Below are 21,330 nucleotides of genomic sequence, written 5' to 3'. Positions count from 1 at the left end.
TTTGGGAAGCCACATGAAAACAGTAGATGCGCAAAAATATCGCAGATTTCTTCTTCATCAACAAATCCGAGCCCTAGTGCGAGGAAGCTATGCAGGTGCGGTGGATATATCAAAACTTGGACTTCATGGACTGATTTAAATCCCGGGAGAAGATTTGAGGCTTGTGAGATGAGTCGAGTAAGTTAATCTGTGAAATTTTATTTTGTTGCTTGATGGGTTTAGCTTTGATGTTATGAAACATACTTTGCAGAGAAACAGAGGAAATGGGCATCATTGGGAGTGGTTGGACGCACCGACTTGTGCAAAAGGAAAAGAACTAATTCCTGGGTTGCTGAGAAGAATGAGAGCAATGGAAGAGGACCTAAAGTTAATAGAAGAACAGAAGAAAGAAGTGGAAGATAAGCTGAAAATGGTGGAGAGAGAAAAGAAGGAATTGGAGTACGAAGTTGGAGAACTATGCAAGCAGAAAAGACTGTTGGAAGAGAAAAGAACAGGCCAACAACCAAGAGAGAATCAGATTTTGGGGGTTTCATTTTTGTCATTGGTTCTTGGGTTTTTGGTGATTATGATGATGCTTTGTGTCTTGAGCAATTGGTTGACATATCCGGGTGGAAACTATGAAAAGCTTATGATCAATTAGGTCGAAATGTAACTGATATGTAGTTCATTTTGCAATGAAATTTGAGTTCGAGTTTGGTGGACATATTGGTGTTAGTGTATTGAAATTTTGCAATGAAATTTGAGTTCATTTTGCAATGAAATGTGATGATGCTCTGTACCAGTTCCAAAATGTACCAAATCAACAGTTATAACACCCAGTTCCAAAATGTACCAAATCAGCATATATAACATCCAGTTACAGCTTCCAAAATATACCAAAATCAGGTTCCAAGTGAAACTGAAGCATAATGTACCAAATGTACCAAATCAGGTTCCAAGTTACAGCTTCCAAAATGTACCAAATGTACCAAAATGTACCAGTTCAAGTTCCAAAATGTACCAAATGTACCAAAATGTACCAGTTCAAGTTCCAAAATGTACCAAATACAAAACAATGACATCTAGCCCAGAGACACATTTAACAAACCATTCATAAAACACATCTAACTACTTCAAAAAAGACATCCAACAGACATCCTCCTAGTTAGCCTTCAAAACATCCATGGTTTAAGCTTCATGGCAGGAGACTTGAATCTCTTGGCAGGAGAATTCACTTTCTTGGCAGGAGACTTGAATCTCTTGGCAGGAGACTTGAATCTTTTGGCCGGAGACTTGGGTGGTAGTGATGATGATGATGTAGCTCCACTGTAAGAGAGTGGTTGTGATGATGATGGGAGTAGCTGTGATGATGATGGGAGTGGTTGTGATGATAAGAAATTATTTGGCATTTCTGTTGTCCCATTTTCAACCTAAAATAAAATGGAACCATATTAACTAACTAAAGTAAATTAACCAACCAAAGTAGCATGACAGAGTTGTCACTTACATTTCCTCTTCCAGTTGGCATTTCTCCTCTCCCATTTCCTCTCCCTCTTCCGGTAGTAGTTCATCTACCTCTCCCTCTGCCTCTGGTTGGGTTGGGCTGATTACGGTGGGCCTAAAAAACAAAAATAAACATGATATAAACTAAACAATAACAAAAAAAAAAAAAAAAGGTCATATGAACTGGTTGGTCCTAAAGACCAAAAAAGAATTAAACTAAAGAGATTTTAACCCAAATACCTGAGCTGCCCCTTGGACTGTAGAAGAGGCAACTGATCCTTGGTTGGGCTGATTAGGAACGGCCTACAATAACAAAAACAAAAAACCAATTAAAGTTGTCAAACAACAAAAGTAAATTAAACTACAGAAAATATAACCCAAATACCTGTGATGTCCCTTGGTTGGCATGTCATGTCTTATTATGTCCCTCATGGCCACAAATTGAGCATCTTATCTTGACATAAATCCATCTCAACCTAGTAGGTGGTGGATTATAAAATGGAGGCAAAGGGTTTGGAGGAATTGGAGCAAGTACTTCAACATCAGCTGGTCCTTTGTTCCTTGATTTCTTAGGTCTTCTAGGCTGCTTCTTATATGAAGGAGGTATAATTTGAGGCCAATTAGTTCTCTGTCACTGGTCCATGGATGGTATTGGGGTACCATAGGTTCATATGAACTCAAGTAGGCTTCTTTCTTATAGCAGTCATGTGCATAGTCAAACACATTTGCCTCCTTTTGAAAGATACAAGAAATAGCATGAGAACATGGGATGCCACACAAATCCCATCTTCTACAAGAGCAAGTCTTGGCTTTTAGATCCACTACATACTATCCCCCATACATATGGCTCACTTGGTATTTGCTTTTACTTGCTAATCTAGGAATGCATTGACTAGCTCCCAACTTGTTCTTCTCAATGATCCTGACAATCCTAGGCCTAACTAGATGTCTCCAAACTGTACCAGCAATCCTTCTATTAGCCATCCTTAACATGATATAAACTTTAATCCTTTTTAGACATGTTAAGATAGACTTGTCTCTTGAATCTAAAATGCAAGAGTTAAAGGATTCACAGAGGTTGTTCAACAACAGATCACACTTAGAATGTGGCTCAAAATGAGATATACTCTAATTTTTGGCTGGTCTTTTCTTAAGCCACTTCCATGCCTCTTCATCTTGCTCTTTCATCTTGTCCGTTTCTGCTTCATACCAGGGAATGGTAGTTGCTCTTGCCGCAGCCCAGAGAATGTTTTTCAGTGCAGGGCCAGCATGCTCTGTCCTGAAGTTGCTGTAGAGATGCCTAACACACATTCTGTGCTGAGCTGTTGGAAGCAATGTCTCAATTGCAGGTATTAGACCTTTTTGCTTATCACTCATAAACACCCAAGCTTTCCCATTCTCAATTTGTAAGTCTTCAATCAAAAGTTGAAGGAACCAAATCCAACTACTTTTTTATTCCACCTCTACAATAGCATAAGCAACTGGGTACAGTCCATTATTCCCATCAACACCAATGGCTGTTAAAACTTGCCCTGTGTAAGGTCCCTTTAAATGGTAGTCATCTATACCAATCAGAGGTCTACATCCTACCAAAAATCCTCGCTTAGAAGCTTCCAAACACACATAAATTCTTTCAAACACATGTTTATTACCCTTCATCTTATTCTTTATAAACACAGTGCTGCCCTTGTTAGCCTTCTTCAATTCTTCTGCATAGTCCCATAGCCTCGCATATTGCTTCACATAGCTGCCTTCAATGATTACCTTGGACAAGTTCTTTGCTCTATAAATATGATGCTTTGAAACATTCATATGGTACTTTTCTAAAACCTCAGCCTTGGATGCCCCTACATCCCACTCGAGAATTTTCCTAATCTTGTCAGCAAACCTTTTGGACAGCCACCTTGAATTAGTATATTTCAGTTTGTCCACTCTAGTACACTCATGCTCTAAGGACAGAGTCTTTATGGCAAATGTCTGCTTATTTGTGTCCATCTTCTTGGAAGCCCAGAGAATAAAAGGGCATTTCGTGTAACCTGCACACTTGGTTTGAATCCTTTTATTATCATTCTTCACCAATTTAATATTCCTCCCTTGCACAATTGCATACTCCCTAATAGCTTCCTTGAGTTTATCCTTATTGGCAAATTGCATTCCAATTCTAAACTCTGGATTTCTCAAATCAGTTTCTTTCCTAAACTGTTTAAAATTTGTCTTCTTCCATTTCCTGTTGCTTGTCTTTTTTTGACCTTCTTCCTCATCACCAGAGCTATCAACATCAGAAGGAAGTCGATCACTATCTTCATCATCATCTGATATCTCCTCTGTAGCTTCATTAAGAGGCATTTCATTCATCTCTTCAAAACATTGTGCATATTCATCATTTGGTGCATCGTTCCTTGGTTGTGCTCTTGATGCAGCCTCTTTATTACCATTTTCTTCTTCTTCACTTATTTCATAATCACTGTCAACAATAACATCCTCTTTTTCCTCCTCTTCCTCCTCTTCCTCTTCATGTTCATTGCCAACATCTTCACTGTGTTGTTGTTGCCCTTTATCTTCACTCTCTAGCTCGTTATTATGAGTAGGATCATGGTAATACAACACCAATACCTGATCTGATGAAATGCTCCCAACCACCCCTGAAATACAACTATCATTTACAACCTCATTCACAACATGCTGACCACTTTTTGCAGGCCCCTTATAGTAAACTTTTAAGCTTGTAACCCCTTTGTGTTATATCAACTTTGTATTCAAGATCTATCCCAATTTTCTTTATATCCAATAATGACAGATAGTCATGAATACAGGTGTCAACATAGCATACTTTGCCTCCATTATACACACCATTCTCCAACATACCAAAGTGGTGGAGTTCAAGAGTACACAGCTCTTCTTTATCTATCACATTACACAAAGGTATGCTTACAAACAATTTCAATGACAATGAGGAGAAAGCAAACAAGGAAGACAAAGTAAGTGCAGGTATGTGCAAGTGTGAAATCACTTCCATGACAAACCGACAGAAATGGGACCACAGACAATAATAAAGACTCAAACTACATTTTTTCCCACCTTAAAGCCAAAACTTCATTGTCAACAAGAAGACCACACATTTGCAAACATAATATATTGCAATATAAAATGCATAAGGAATATATAGGTTATAGTAACTTACCAGACTTAGGGGGTTCTCCAGACCACCGAAAAATTGTCTCCATTTGAAGAAGCCTCCACACACTGTAGACCTGACACTTTTCTCTGTGATTTCCATGAAACTAAAATCCTATATATGTACTTTATCGCTTTTTTAACTCAAAATATTTCGCTACTTAGTCCATTAACGCATAATGCTGAGATAATGTTCCAAAATCCCCCAAAAATCGAAGTCCAATGCCTCTCGATTTGAAAACCCTAGACGCGATTTTTCCCTTTTGCATAGACTGCCATTTTTGTGCAACTGCCGTTCTCTTCAAAACCAAAAGATTCGTTTTAATTAACTGAAAAGTTAGATTTGCCCCTAACGAATCTATGAGATTCTCACATATGCTTGCCACGTCATCATTTGAAACGGAAGAAGCTAATGGACTTGACGGAAGGACTACTGGCGCAACGAAACACACAGTTAAGTGACCTCTGCAACTAATAATTGAGTTTAGTGACCCAAATGCAAAAACGGGTATAATTGAGGGACCATTGCTGCGAAAAACCCATAACCAAAATAAGAGAGAAGAAAAAGGTAAAATCTACGAGCTAGTTCCAAGTCCCAACAACTATGACAAATGAAGGCAATACGTTTAAATTATAAAAGTTTGATTATTGAAGGAATTATAAAGTTTTGATTGATATTTGAACCTGGTTCTACTGCTATAATATTCCTTCGCATAATTTGTTAAAGATAAAATAAATTCAAAGACTTCTTTTTCTCAACTTTGAGCTATTTCAATTTCAACTTATAAAAGCTTTGATTTTCTAATTTCCTTCTGGTGCAGTTGTTAAGATTTGATTTGATTTGATTTGATATCAAGAATCTTTCTTATAATCTTTTTCTTTAATAAAATAGAATGATAATCTGTATATGACACTCAACTTTACCAAATAAAAGTATAGTGTTTACAAACTGAGAATACATAAATTTGATGTGTTACATTTTTCACAATCAAACAAATTAAGCATATAAAGTAAAATCAAAACGGATGGAGCCAAATGATAAAGTAGATAGGAAGCACCCAAATTTAAGGTAGTTTTGTTGAAACTTGAAAGTTGAAAGTTAAGGTAGTTTTGTTGTCCCTTTATTGAATATGTCAAGAGGGCCATGATTTGAGTGTTGATTTAAAAGATAAGTAATTATTGTGTTGACAGATATTTGATTTAAAACAAGTCCTTGAATTTATTTTATCTTTAACATATTCGGCACATAGTTGCTTTGTATTTTTGTTTGTTCATCAATAATATAGAGTGTTGCTAAACGAACCCTAAAATTAACTAAGTACACCCTATAATCTAAATTAACCATAATATTTTAATCAAAATGTAAAATTAACTAAGCACACCCTATTTAACTACCAAAAATAGCCCTAGTACAACACTCTAATACCAATCCTAAACCAGGTTTCTCTTTTTACATGAATCTGTGCCCTCTTTTCAGATTTTGGGTTTCATTAAAATCTTTAATTTCGTAATACCAATCTTAAACTAGTTGTCGCTGCATTATTCTTGAGCACCAAGCAATACGAAGACTTTTCTATGTTTGATAAGGGTTGAATATAGTGAGTAAGGCGTACTTATTAAAATTTTATTTGTTTCACAATTCAATATATCCTTTTTGGTCATTTTATATTAGGGTAAATTAATAATTTAATAAATAGTTTGGTAGTATGGTGTACTCAGTTAATTTTAGGGTTCGTTTAGCAGCACTCATAGTATACTATCGCTTATTTTCAAAAAAAAAAAAAAAAAAAAGCAACCATTAAAAATTATTGAACCTTCCATATATTTCTAGCAATATGGAAGGTTCAATAATTTCTAACGGTTTTTTTTTTTTTGGGGGACAATAAGCGATAGTATATTATTGATGAACAAACAAAAGGACAAAGCAACTATGTGTCCCATGAGGTTGTCCTATGAAGGTTTTAACGAGGCCATTATGTCATGTCACTCTTTGTACGTCTGTAGTTTTATGAATGAATTCTCCTTCTCAAAAAAAAAAAAAAAACTATGTGTCAAATATGGGTAAATCTTCTCCAGTGACCAAATAGCTGAGCAAAGGACAAAGACATTTACTTAAATGCTGAAAATGAAAATAAGGTAATTTGTATATATGGAATGAACCACCATTAGCTGAGCAAATGGGCAATTTAAAGTACCTAAAATGGTTTTCCCAGAGAGAAGAAGTGCAGCTACACCTCCTTACACCTTTATAGGTCCGCCATTGATTCTAGAATATGTTAACACAATAATTACTTATCTTTTAAATCAACACTCAAATCATGGCCCTCTTGACATATAAAGTAACATTGACCACACCTTTATCAATGCTATTAATTATGACCCCTACAATTCTACAAGATCTACACTTTGTTTTTGTTTTTAAATTTTTGTTTGGACATAAGTTTTTAATTTTTTTTTTATAAATATTATAGGGAACATGTTACTTCATTTAAAAAGAAAACAGTACATCGTCATCATCAAGATAAGATACGTTTTTTATTTTGAATGCATTTATTATTAATTAGAAAATATTATATAAACCAATGTAATGTGCGTTTAAACTTGAAAGTTAAGGTAGTTTTGTTGTCCCTTTATTGAATTACACAATCAATTATCAATAATTTTCATGAGTAGTATTGTGAGAGTTGTGTGTACGCAATACGATGTGTCGTCCCATTTCATGTTTTTTCATCAAGTTAATTTGAGCGAATATGCTCTTCACTCTGCACTTGAGTTCAAATCCTATAATATATAAAAAAATAATTCAATAAAAATGTGTCAAATTTTGACATAACTTTAAGAAGAAATGATTCATTCATATAAGGAGTTAAATGTCTGTAAAGAATAAAGGAGGAACAATACGTTGTGTTATTGATATCTTGTTGTACATAATACTATCCATTATATACTAGGTTTACAATCTCCTATTCTAGCAAAATTCTTAATTAAGATTACAATCCAGGTTTGACCCATAAATCTTGGGGTCTAATATAAGAAAGACAATTACAATATTTACAATCCTTCAATTATAAGATTTAATTTCCAACACTCCCCCTCAAGTTGGAGAGTAAATGTTGTGAAGTCCCAACTTGCGACTTAAGTAATTGAAGTCATCTCCTCCTAAGGCCTTCGTAAATATATCTGCCAGCTCATCTTATGAAGAAATATAGGAAGGAGAAATTACACCAGCTTGCAGTTTCTCTCTTATAAATGTGACAATAAATTTCAAGCATCCCCGCCTACATCCAGTGCATCTCGCTAGCCCATCCTTCCATCTCCTTCCACCAATTCCCTAGCGTTCAAAATGAAAATACATTAATTGGCCGCAGCGGTGCTGCCATAATGTTCAATTTCATTTGCCGGAATGATCCTCATGTCTGCCTTGCCCTCCAAGAAAGTTCTAAATCTTTTGCCATTCATGCTTTTATCATCGACATCTTATGCTCCTCTGCTTTGCCAATGGCGAAGGAACTTGGCATTCCCATATACTACTACTTTACACCTTTGGCGCTGTACCTCTTGCGGTTTTTCTGTATTTCCTGAAAATCAGGAAACAAACCACCAAGAGTTTCAAGGATCTGACCAAGACTATTTTGGAGTTTCCAGGGTTGAAGTCTCCACCAAATGCCACACATGCCTGAGGCAATGCTTGATCGAAACGACCCTGCGTATCGGGACATGGTCTACTTCTGCTCCCACCTTCCCAAATCTAATGGGATCATAGCCAACACATTTGAAGAGCACGAGCCTCATGCAGTCCTCAAAGCCATTGATGGAGGTCTTTGTGTTTCTGATGCTCTCACTCCTCCTGTCGACTACATTGGGTCGTTGATTGCTGAAGAAAAATAATCTGGGGATTCTGCAGAGATAGAAGATTGTTTGTCATAGCTTGATTAGCAGCCAAGTAGAAGTATGGTGTTTCTCTGTTTTAGAAGCAGAGGATAATTCTCAAGGGCTCAATTGAAGAGATAGTAGCTAGGTAAGAGAATAGTGGACAGAGGTTTTTATGGCTGGTGAAGAAGCCTCCCCTTGATGAGAAAACCAAGCAGGTCCAAGGAGTTCATGACTTTGATTTGGAGGGTTTGTTGCCAGAAGGGTTCTTGGAGAGGACCAAAGATAGGGCTTGGTGGTGAAGTCATGGGCGCCGCAGGTGGCGATGTTGAAGAAGGAATCAGTGGGCGGGTTCGTGACGCATTGTGGCTGGAACTGGGTGCTTGAAGTGGTGATTGCCAGCGTGCTGATGGTGGCATGGCCGCTCTATGCAAAGCAACATTTGAATAGGAGTGTTTTGGCGAAGGACATGGAAATGACGATTGTTGTGGAACAGAGAGATAAAGATGGGTTTGTGTTTGGGGATGAATTGGAGATAAGCGTCAAGGAGTTGATGGAGTCAGAAAAAGGGAGAAAGCTTAGAGAATGAGTTGGAAAATGAGAGAGATGGCTTTGGCTTCTTGGAGTGAATCTAGTTCATCTACTAGAAACTTGGTTAACTTTGTTAATAACATTACATAAGTTATGGATTTGCACTTTGCACTTGGTGAATAAAAAAAATAAAGGAAAATACCAAGGGTGCATCTTCTTGTCCACCTTATTGTGTTTAACAAATTTTCAAAAATAATAATATATATATGTATGTCATATTCTGGAATCAGTGGCAGACCTATTAAGGTAGGGCTATTCACAGTTCAATAACTGTGTCTTGGAGGAGTTGCCGACCACCGAACCGGAGGTCATCGACACACCTATTTTGGAGATCGCCACCGCGTTGAGGAGATATAAGACCGACTACAATCGGCATGCCTAGAAGTCAATGAGGTTTGGTTTGGTTCGGCGAGCATCGATGGCAGAGGATTGAACTGAGATTGAGGACCACTTCCTGGTTGAGTGTATGGGGAGAAAGAAGAAGAAGATGGAGAGAAGAGGGAAAGAAGAAGAAGAAGAAGATGCAGCGGCAGGAAGAAGAGGAAAGAAAAAAAGATGGAGAGAGAGAGAAGAAAGAAGGGATGTCAGCTGGGGTGGGAAAAAAGAAAAGGAAAAGGAGAGTATGTGGGTCAGGGAAAACCCTAACTTAAAAAAAAAATTTGTTTTAGATTGTAATAAATAATACAATTATACATACATTAGACAAGAAAGCACATCAGTCCAGTGGTATTTGGGCTTTGTATATAAACTTTAAACAGAGTACGATTCCCCATCATGGTATTTGTTTAAATTTTTAGGTAATTTAATGAAATCGGTCTGGTTCCCGTTTCACGGGTTTAAAAGAATTCAAATCGGTTCAAAATCGGTTCACAATCGGATCGGTAGATTTTCCTATCGATTTCAATAATTTGAATTAAAAACCGGACCAACCAGCCAAAACCGGTCGGGTTCGATCGGGTTTTTGGTAATAATGTGCACCCCTATATTAAGGTGCAAGGAGGTGCTCATTTCTTTGAAAAAAACATTATAGGTGCTTCAAATTACCTTTTTGCTCAACTAGTGGTGGTGCATTCCAGGTGTACAAATTACCTTATTTCCATTTTCAGCATTTAAGTAAATGTCTTTGTCCTTTGCTTAGCTGTTTGGTCACTGGAGAAGATTTACCCATATTCGACACATAGTTACTTTGTACTTTTGTTTGTTCATCAATAATATACTATCGCTTATTGTCCCAAAAAAAAAAAAACAAAACAAAACAACCGTTAGAAATTGTTGAACCTTCTATGTTGCTAGAAATATATGGAAGGTTCAATAATTTCTAACGGTTGCTTTTTTTTTTTGGTTGAAAATAAGCGATAGTTGTAACATCCCACATCAACCAACGGAGAAGGGGTGATGTGCCTTATATATACATTACCACCTCCATCTAGCACAAGGCCTTTTGGGAACTCACTGGCTTCGGATTCCTTGGGAACTTCGAAGTTAAGCGAGTTTGGGCTGGAGCAATCCCAAGATAGGTGACCCACTGGAAAGTTGCTTGTGAGTTTCTAGAAACAAAACCGTGAGGGCGGGGGCCCAAAGCGAACAATATCGTGTTACGACGGAGACGATCTGGTATGTGACAGAATGGTATCAGAACCACTCTACTGTGTGGTGCGAGTGCACCGACGAGTACGTCGAGCCCCTAAGGGGGGTGGATTGTAACATCCCACATCTACCAAAAGAGAGGGGGTGATGTGCCTTATATGTACATGCTTACCTCCATCTAGCACGAAGCCTTTTGGAAACTCTGGCTTCGGATTCCTTGGGAACTCCGAAGTTAAGCGAGTTTGAGCTAGAGAAATCCCAGGATATGTGACTCACTGAGAAGTTGCTCATGAGTTCCTAAAAACAAAATTGTGAGGGTGGGGACCCAAAGTGAACAATATCGTGCTACGGCGGAGCTGATCCGGGATGTGACAATGGTATATTATTGACGAACAAACAAAAATACAAAACAAATATGTGCCGAATATGTTAAAGATAAAATAAATTCAAAGACTTGTTTTAAATCAAATATCTGTTAACACAATAATTACTTATCTTTTAAATCAACACTCAAATCATGGCCCTCTTGACATACTCAATAAAGGGACAACAAAACTACCTTAACTTTCAAGTTTCAAGTTTCAACAAAATTACCTTAAATTTGGGTGCTTCCTATCTACTTTACCATTTGGCTCCATCCGTTTTGATTTTACTTTATATGCTTAATTTGTTTGATTGTGGAAAATGTAACACATCAAATTTATGTATTCTCAGTTTGTAAACACTATACTTTTATCTGGTAAAACTGAGTGTCATATACAGATTATCATTCTATTTTATTAAAGAAAAAGATTATAAGGAAGATTCTTGATATCAAATCAAATCAAATCTTAACAACCACACCAGAAGGAAATTAGAAAATCAAAGCTTTTATATGTTGAAATTGAAATAGCTCAAAGTTGAAAAAAAGAAGTCTTTGAATTTATTTTATCTTTAACAAATTATGCGAAGGAATATTATAGCAGTAGAACCAGGTTCAAATATCAATCAAAACTTTATAATTCCTTCAATAAATCAAACTTTTATAATTTAAACGTATTGCCTTCATTTGTCATAGTTGTTGGGACTTGGAACTAGCTCGTAGATTTTACCTTTTTCTTCTCTCTTATTTTGGTTTTTATTAGAGTGATGATTAGTGTGTTCAGTGGTACTTTATATGTCAAGAGGGCCATGAATTCAGTGTTGATTTAAAAGATAAGTAATTACTGTGTTAAAGATATTTGATTTGATGTTTATGTCATCCTTCACTAGGGATCGCTTATATCTACCCATCTGTAAAGCACTAGCAGCATGCCAGCCATTTGGCAACAATCCAGTTTATTGAGATTTTGGGCAGATATTTCGGTGAATTCAGTGACATTTTGGGGATATTTTGCTCAAGTTAAAATGAAGCAGCAACTCAGATAATGTCTGATCAAGCCAAGTCATCTACTATTTTCCACCCACTTGTCCTATTTTTCTATTCATCTTATCTTCAAACTTTTATAGATAAATTTACCTATTTATAAAATGACTTCTAAGGACAAATTTACATCTTTCTCCTTGCTTGTCTTGTTTTTCTGCGGATAGAAGCTCAGGAGGAAAAAAAAAAATCTCAATCGTACGTTTCTATGTTTCTTTACGTTTACTCTTTGTCTTGTGAACCATTTGAAAAAATTTGTAGGTGGGTTTTCTTATTTACCCAAAAGAAAAGAAAAGAAAAACTAAAATTTGTAGGTGGGTTTTGGAGTTTCTAAAACTAGGGGTTTTTTTTCATGGGATTCTTGTGGTTCTAATTAGTAAGATTTTTGGTCTGTTTGCTTAAATTGTTTTTTTGTTATGTTTTGGGGTTAAAGCTTCAGGGAGATTTAATATTTGTGGTTTTAGTATTATAGGAATCTGAGCTTGGAACTTTTGCTGGTTTCTGAAGCTAATTGTCACAAAACTGGAGTTGTTTTGAGCTTGGTTGTGATCACCCAAACTGTTGCAAATATCATGGTTATTGTCTAGTTTGATAGATGAGGCTGACACAGTTGAGGAAAAAGAAAGAAAATACAATGGTCCTTCTGGGCTGGTTGATGATATCTTTCTGTGCCTAGTCTCAGCCAAAAGGCCAACAGAGATATCTGATGACATTTTCATAAGCATATACAGATGACATCTTTCTGAAGCTTGAACTTAGTTTGTCATGTTTGTTCATTAGTGGTAAGGTATCCGTTCTAAATGTAATAAATTTCTTAGGTTTTAGAGGAGTACCATGCCTGAATCGAGACCAGTACATATTCTGGGATGCTTTCTACCAAACAGCAGCAGCTAACATCATTGGGTCGAAAGCTATCAATGGGGACCTGAGCCAGGTTTACCCCAAGAACATACAGCAGCTTGCCACTCTTAACATTAAAATCAGCCCATAGAAAAATTATGATATTTCTCGTCACTTTCATGGTTCTATTTACCATTTCGATTATCGATTTGACAACCTTGTTTGAGTGTGGAAAATGTAATACATGCACATGCTTGTGAGAACCTGGTTATTCCATTCAAACACCATTTCCCTTTTTCTTTCGAAAATGATAGTGGTCAGAATCAGCCAATCAATGTCAACTTAACATTTGCTATGGTCGATTTGGTGTACAACCTGTGCCTTGCCTCGTGCTTAACCTAACTTTCAGACTTGGATTTCCATCTACTTTGAGTGAAGAGTATTTCAAAAGCTCTTCCCCCTTAAAAGCTTTGAGCAATGAGAAGCGAAAACAAAAAACCAGAGAAGTGAAACACAAACCAACCAAAGCCATGGGAGAACATACAATAGTCCTCTACGCAGCTCCAGGAATGGGGCACATAATCTCCATGGTTGAGCTAGGCAAGCTCATTCTCAATCGTTACCCTGGAAAATTCTCTATTACCATTCTCTACACTTGTGGCTGTTTTGTTGACACTCCAAGCATCCCCGCCTACATCCAGCGCATCTCCCTAGCCTATCCTTCCATCTCCTTCCGCCAATTCCCTCGGGTTCAAAATGAAAATACATTAGTTGGCTGCAGCGGCGCTGCCATAATGTTCGATTTCATTCGCCGGAATGATCCTCATGTCTGCCTTGCCCTCCAAGAAATTTCTAAATCTGTAGCCATTCACGCTTTTATCATCGACATCTTCTGCTCCTCTGCTTTGCCAATGGCAAATGAACTCGGCATACCCACCTACTACTTTTACACCTCTGGAGCTGCAGCTCTTTCAGTTTTTCTGTATTTCCCGAAAATCGGGGAACAAACCACCAAGAGCTTCAAGGATCTGACTGAGACTGTTTTGACGTTTCCCGGTTTGAAGTCTCCCCTGAATGCCACATACATGCCTGAGGCAATGCTTGACCGAGACGACCCTTCGTATTGGGACATGGTCTACTTCTGCTCCCACCTTCCCAAATCTAATGGGATCATAGCCAACACGTTTGAAGAGCTCGAGCCTCCTGCAATCCTCAAAGCCATTGCTGAAGGTCTTTGTGTTCCTGATGCTCCCACTCCCCCTGTCTACTACATCGGGCCGTTGATTGCTGAAGAAGAAGAATCTAAGGATTCTGAAGAGGCAGAAGAATGTTTGTCATGGCTTGATCAGCAGCCCAGTAGAAGTGTGGTGTTTCTTTGTTTTGGAAGCAGAGGATCATTCTCAGGGGCTCAATTGAAGGAGATAGCGTATGGGTTGGAGAAGAGTGGACATAGGTTTTTGTGGGTGGTGAAGAAGCCTCCCCTTGATGAGAAAACCAAGCAGGTTCTTGGAGTACATGACTTTGATTTGGAGGGTTTGTTGCCAGAAGGGTTCCTGGAGAGGACCAAAGATAAGGGCTTAGTGGTGAAGTCATGGGCGCCGCAGGTGGCAGTGTTGAAGAAAGAATCGGTGGGCGGGTTCGTGACGCATTGTGGGTGGAACTCGGTGCTTGAAGCGGTGATTGCTGGCGTGCCGATGGTGGCATGGCCGCTCTATGCAGAGCAACATGTGAATAGGAGTGTTTTGGTGAAGGACATGGAAATGGCAATTGCTGTGAAGCAGAGAGAGGAAGATGGGTTTGTGTTTGGGGATGAATTGGAGAAAAGCGTTAGGGAGTTGATGGAGTCGGAAAAAGGGAAAGAACTTAGAGAAAGGAGCAGGAAAATGGGAGAGATGGCTTTGGCTGCTTGGAGTGAGTCTGGTTCATCCACTAGAAACTTGGTTAACTTTGTTAATAGCATTGCATAAGTTATGAATTTGCACTTTGCACTTGGTGAATAAAAAAATGAAGGAAAATACCAAGCGTGCATCTTCTTGTCCATCTTATTGTGTTTCATATTCTGGGATAAGTGGCGGACCTATTAAGGCGTAAGGAGGTGCAGCTGCCCCTCTCTTTGTTGGAAACACCATTATAGGTGCTTCAAATTGTCCATTTGCTCAGTTGGTGGTGGTGCACTTTAAGTGTTCAGATTATCTTATTTTCATTTTCAACATTTAAGTAAATGTCTTTGTCCTTTGTTTAGCTATTTGGTCACTGAAGAAGATTTGCCAATATTCGTCACATCGTTGCTTTGTACTTTTGTTTGTTCATCAATAATATGTTGTCACTTATTTTCAACAAAAAAAAAAATAGCATCCATTAGAAATTATTGAACCTTCCATATATTTCTAGCAATTAAATTTGGGTGCTTCCTATCTACTTCACCATTTGGCTCCATCCGTTTTGATTTTACGTATACGTAATTTGTTTGAGTGTGAATAATGTAACACATCAAATTTATGTATTCTCAGTTTGTAAACAATATGCTTTCATCTGGTAAAACTGAGTGTAATATACAATGATTATCATTCTATTTTATTAAAGAAAAAGATTGTAAGAAAGATTCTTGATATCAAATCAAATCAAATCTTAACAACAACACTAGAAGGAAATTAGAAAATCAAAGCTCACTGTTGATTGAAATTACATGTCCTAAAGCTCACTGTTGATAGAAATGTATTAGATTGTATTGAAAGGTTGAAATCCAAAACAAGAACATTAATAAAAGGGCTTGTTGGCAGCTAGGTCTAGGTGTCTTTACATAATTCTCCCTGCCTTGAACTTACGTCGTCACTACGTATCCTTTGGTGACTGTTGAATTAAATATAATAAAAACAAAGCTAACTAGAACTCAAATCAATAAAATATTACACTCTTTCAAGCTTCCAATGTACTTGTAAGTTCCAGTACACAATAAAATATTACACTCTTTCAAGCTTCTACGCAATAAAATATTACACTCTTTCAAACTTCCAATGTACTTGTAAGTTCCAGTACACAATAAAATATTACAACTCATAATAATAACCGCCCATTCTCGCAATAAGGCTTAAGGTCTGTCTCGAAGCTGTTAAAATAAGGATTTAAGGCTTAGATATATTAAAATATAAAGCTAAAGTTGATTTGACGTGTTATGACCCCATGCACTTCAGAGGCAATTGACAATCAAATAAATTTTGTCAAGAATCACGCTATTCATATATCACCAAGTCAAAATTCGTAACTGTCACGTTACTTTAGGGCTTACTCACCAATAATGGTGACTGTTACTGTTAATAGTCACAACAAAAATAGGTGTTTATTGCTGACTTTTTTTGTAGCACGTTTACCAAAATATAAAAGACAAGAGAGAGCATCATAATAATTAACATGTGGTAAAAGCAAATTATTTTGACTAATGCGTCGTTAGTTGGATTGAACTAAATTTTTAGTGTGTTCTTAAGTAGTTATGAGTTCAAAAACTTATTGTAACTATGTGTTTCCCTCCCCTTTGGCCAAAAAAGAAAAAAGCAAACTAATTTGATTTTTTGTCTGAAGTGGGTTAGGAAGTGCATTGTGAATGCTCTTACCAAAAGACTAGAGATAGCAACGAAATAATTATTTTTTTATATTTTTTAAATTATAAGTGATAGTCAAAATTAGGGGAGGGGGTTTCACTTGGGGCCTTTCGCAGCATCATAATTACTAACAATTTTTTTTATTTGAAAGAAGCATTGTAATAACTATTAACATGTGATAAAAGCAAACTACCTTTTTTTTTTTTTTTTCAGTTACAAGGCAGGCCGAAGCCAGAAAAGAAAAAAGAAAGCTAACAAGGCACAGCCCTACTATGGGCTCTTCCAACAACAAGGTTGAGAGGGATATAGGAGCAGACTCATAGTTATGAAGCCCCAAGAGTAACTCATACCCCAAGTTAGCAAGGTGATAAAAGCAAACTACCTTGAACTTTGGTCTCATGTGCCTATTGGTTTTGCTTGGGCCTAGGGCCCCGTTAATAACCAAAGACCAAAATTAAAAAAAGAAAAAAAAGAAAAAATACAAGGGAATTTGAACCTGCATGCAGCACAATGCTGGGAAAGTAAACTCTTATTTATCCTTGAACAAAAATGGGCTTTTACTTCAATTCCTGCACGTAAGATAACAGGCGAAAACATTTATTCCATTCACAACCACCGCCTTGCCTCGCCTATTAAATCATCCCTTGCATGCTCTTGCCAATACTCAAAAAGCTCATTCATTTTCAACACAGGTGGCTCTCCCACTTTCTCCCAAATTTTCATCATCTCAAAACAAGCAAAACATATTAATTCATTCATGAGGAAGGCCCCAATTAGGGTTTTTTCTTTGGTGGTTTTGTGGTTGATGGTGCTGGGTGGGGTGTTTTGGGGCCAAGATGTGAACTTTTCATCAGCGGCTGCAGCAGCAGCAGCAGCACAAGGTCAAGTGGGTGGTGGTGGGAGGAGGGCAGAAATGGTGCCTGCCATGTTTGTGTTTGGGGACTCTTTGATTGACAATGGCAACAACAACATCCCATCATTTGCAAAAGGCTAACTATTTTCCCTATGGCATTGATTTCAATGGTGGCCCTACCGGTCGTTTTTCCAATGGTTACAAATAGGTCTCTCCACTAGGTCCTCTTCTTTGATTTTGTAGTGTAATTAGCATACATGTTAATATTTGTTGATGCTTTCAGTGTAATATGTTTTGCTGTGAGATCAGTATTTCAGTATATTATGATTGAATTTAAGTCACAAAAGTTTATATATATATATATATATATATATATTTTAATCTTTGAGTATACTGATGTTTTGCCCCTTGAATTTGTACTTTAGTTTCAATTGACCCCTATACTTTTTTTTTAATAGAAAATTAAGGACTTAAACTTTTTTTTTTCCCACTAATTTCCCCTCTCCGTTTAAATCCACAACATTTCATCTAATTTGCCGTTAAAAATGAGAGCAAAATAGTCATTTTGTACATTAAAAATTAAAAATAAAATAAAAAACAGAAAATTGCAATTATCTCTCTCTCTCTCTCTGTGCATGCTCACGTGGGGCTGGGGAATGGGATGGGTCTGGGTCTTGGGGGCAAGGGCTGGGGGTGGATCTCGCGTGGGGATGGGAGGAAGCGGGGGGGATTTAGGGTTGATGGGGTTCATGGAGGAGATAGAGCTGGGGAAGGGGGTTGAATCCTAGTAGTGGAGTTGGGAATCCTAGCAGTGCCGGTGGTGTGTTGGCAAAGGATTACAAGCCCTATTATATACATATATACAGCCGATCCTTACTCTAGGAAGTATGGTCGAATGGTGTTCAACAAATTATTTGGTGAGCTGCTCCAAGTTTAAGTTTTCACCAAATATTGATGAATTGAAAAGGGAGACATGTGAGCAGTCTCATTCGATCTAGGGAATTGTCCTGAACGTTGCCAACATACTCTTCACAATTTCAGATTCTCAGAGTGTTTTGTGTGTGTGTGAGAGAGAGATGCAGGAGCATAGGAGTAGATCAAGATAGATATTAGCATTTAATTAGTTATTTCATGATATATTGTTATTTTTTTATTTAGGTAGTTTTAGGATATCTTTTATTATTTATGTGTGATTTTATAAATTAATTAGTTTACTTTTGGACCAAGTAGCCTTGGTGCCCAAGTCTTGTAAAGCTTATAAATAAGGCTAATGTAATAGTCGTAGGGGGTGGATGTTGATGATTAATAAAATAATCTATTTGTGGCATGGATTTGCTACGATATATGTGAGTTTGCACTAGCCCTAGATTTCGGTGCTCGTGTATGTGGTTGGTGACCTATGTCTGGATCCCGATCCCCATCAATTGGTATCAGAGCTATGGCTCAAGATCTGCTTTATTGGGGAGGTTTTTGGATGGAGGGTCGTGTTAACAACTACAATGACATGGAGGAACTTAGGAGGATGCTACGGCAACTTACAGAACGCATTGCTCGCATTGAAGCTTGAACCCAGATAGGTAAGAGTTTTGACGGGGAGGGATGTGTGTGTGAGTCAAGTGAAGAGGGGCACGGTTATTCTTATTGTGTCTTTGAAGATATAAATGAATTTGGTAATTTTGGTGCATCTTGTTATTCATCAAAGTTATTAAATTTGGATTTACCTCCAATATTTGATCCTTGCAACTGTGAAAATTGCAGTGAAAATTGTTTGGGTGTTCAAAGCAATTTTGATAAGCAATTTATTGACAAGAACAGTGAAGAGATGAGAATTGAGAAAACTTTCGAATATATTATTTATTTTATGGGCATTCATATTTTCACTTGGAAGGTTGCCAAAACTCTGGTTGATTTTTTCAATCAGTTGAAGATTCTAGAGAGAAACATTTGCATTGTTAGAGGGAGTAAGAAGAAGCCAAGAAGAATGAAATATTCCAAATATCTTTTTATTTGGAAAGGAAGGTTTCAATTGGATGCTAAAAGATCCAAAATTAATATGAAGCAATTGAAGATTCTATTTGGATTTTCCTCAATCAAAGGCTTGAATTCGAGGACGAATTCTTTCCAACCATGGGAGTCAGATGCAGGAGCATAGGAGTGGATCAAGATAGATATTAGCATTTAATTAGTTATTTCATGATATACTGTTATTTTCTTATTTAGGTAGTTTTAGGATATCTTTTATTATTTATGTGTGATTTTATAAATTAATTAGTTTACTTTTGGACCAAGTAGCCTTGGTGCCCAAGTCTTGTAAAGCCTATAAATAAAGCTAATATAATAGTTGTAGGGGGTGGATGTTGATTATTAATAAAATAGTTTATTTGTGGCATGGATTTACTACGATATATGTGAGTTTGTACTAGCCCTAGATTTCGGTGCTCGTATATGTGGTTGGTGACCTATGTCTGGATCCCGATCCCCATCAGAGAGACACGCGCTCAGAGGCGAGCTGCTGAACTTTCTGGAATTCTTGCAATGTTGTTTGGAAATCGCTTGCAAAGCTTGGCATCCTCTATCTGCTTACTGGGCTGAAATTATCAACAACAAAAATATGGATTTTTTTATTTAGAAAGAAAGAAATGTCAGAAAATGCGGGAAGAACAATGTTAAGAATTGCAGATCAAGATTCAAAAGCAGTTTAGTGTCTTTTTATTCTTCTTCTTTTTTGGTCAATTTTCCTCTTTTTCTTCAATTTTTTTCCAAAAAACTATTTTTCTAAAAATGATTTAATTGAAAATTGGATGAAATGTTGAGGATTAGATGGTATGGGAGAAATTGGAGGAAAAAAGAAGGTTCATATCCTTAATTTTCTTAAAAAAAGAATAGGGAGTTAATTGAAAGTTAAATACAAATTCAGTGGGCAAATCACCAGTTAACCCTTTAATCTTTTTATGTGTGGGAGCAAGAAACATCTTGGGTTGGTAAAACAATATTTATTATTTATTTTTTAAAATCGGGTCTTTAATTAAACATAAATTAAGTGATTTGAAAGCCATCCTTAATTTGTAGATATATTATTGATTACCCTTTGGTAATGTTGGTATGTGCTGTAGTCTGTATGAGAAAGATGGAATTTGTCTCTCTGCTATGGCCCACCATTTTTACATATAAAGGTGGGCCTTTTCATTCCCAATTTGGATATAAATCAAGGCAATATTTCAACATTGGTGTTTTTGTATTTTTAAAATATATAATTTTTTTTTTAAAAAGAAATTTGTTTCTCTTGGGTGTTCCAAGATATTTTGATGTACATTATTTTAACATAAATATGAAGCTGAACTGCTAGGACTTCCCTTGATTCCTCCTTTTTCTGAAGCTTCTGGAGACCAAGTGCTTCATGGAGTCAATTATGCATCTGCTGCAGCTGGAATCCTTGATATCACTGGCACAAACTTTGTAATTAATTAACCACTTCATCCACAAAATTTATTTTATTTTATTTTTCCTGATATTTTTAGTTGAGGAATTTGAATTTAAATGGATTAGAGCAGGAGCCTAAGTGCCTTACATAACACAAGTTCAATCTTTTGCCATGTTCCAAGATATCTAAACTATACAGCCTGCAACCACAAGCATGTGTTTCAATATTCCACTGTTTGGTAACAATTGTTTTGGTGTCAGGTGGGAAGAATACCTTTTGGTGAACAAATAAGCAACTTCCAGAGTACCCTTGATCAGATTACAGACAATCTCGGGGCAGATGACGTGGCCCAGGCGATTAACTGCATCTTCTTTGTTGGAATGGGCAACAATGACTACCTAAACAATTATATTAGGCCCAACTATCCCAAAAGAACTCAGTTCAATGCCCCACAATTTTCTGATCTTTTGAAAGTTAAGGTAGTTTTGTTGTCCCTTTATTGAATTACACAATC

The 21,330-nt window shown here is 37.0% G+C and overlaps 2 protein-coding genes and 2 pseudogenes across 2 annotated transcripts; 3 read left to right on the top strand and 1 right to left on the bottom strand.

Moving 5' to 3' along the window:
• LOC109947655 lies at positions 2,935–4,706 on the bottom strand. Its single transcript, XM_020558326.1, has 3 exons — positions 4,664–4,706; positions 4,213–4,386; positions 2,935–4,124 (listed from the first exon to the last, which is right to left on the bottom strand). Exons 1-3 carry the CDS (start codon positions 4,704–4,706, stop codon positions 2,935–2,937), a joined length of 1,407 nt encoding a protein of 468 aa, XP_020413915.1.
• LOC18792771 lies at positions 5,682–9,281 on the top strand (annotated as a pseudogene).
• LOC18792481 (UDP-glycosyltransferase 88F5) lies at positions 13,416–15,247 on the top strand. Its single transcript, XM_007224653.2, has one exon. The coding sequence runs from the start codon at positions 13,477–13,479 to the stop codon at positions 14,911–14,913; it is 1,437 nt and encodes a 478-aa protein (XP_007224715.2). The 5' UTR covers positions 13,416–13,476; the 3' UTR covers positions 14,914–15,247.
• Positions 17,300–21,319, top strand: LOC109947647 (annotated as a pseudogene).

Source organism: Prunus persica, chromosome G1 (genome assembly GCF_000346465.2).
Source record: "Prunus persica cultivar Lovell chromosome G1, Prunus_persica_NCBIv2, whole genome shotgun sequence".
Classification (NCBI taxonomy): domain Eukaryota; kingdom Viridiplantae; phylum Streptophyta; class Magnoliopsida; order Rosales; family Rosaceae; genus Prunus; species Prunus persica.
Note: the sequence above shows the minus strand (reverse complement) of the source record. Positions and strands in the feature narration are given on the sequence as shown.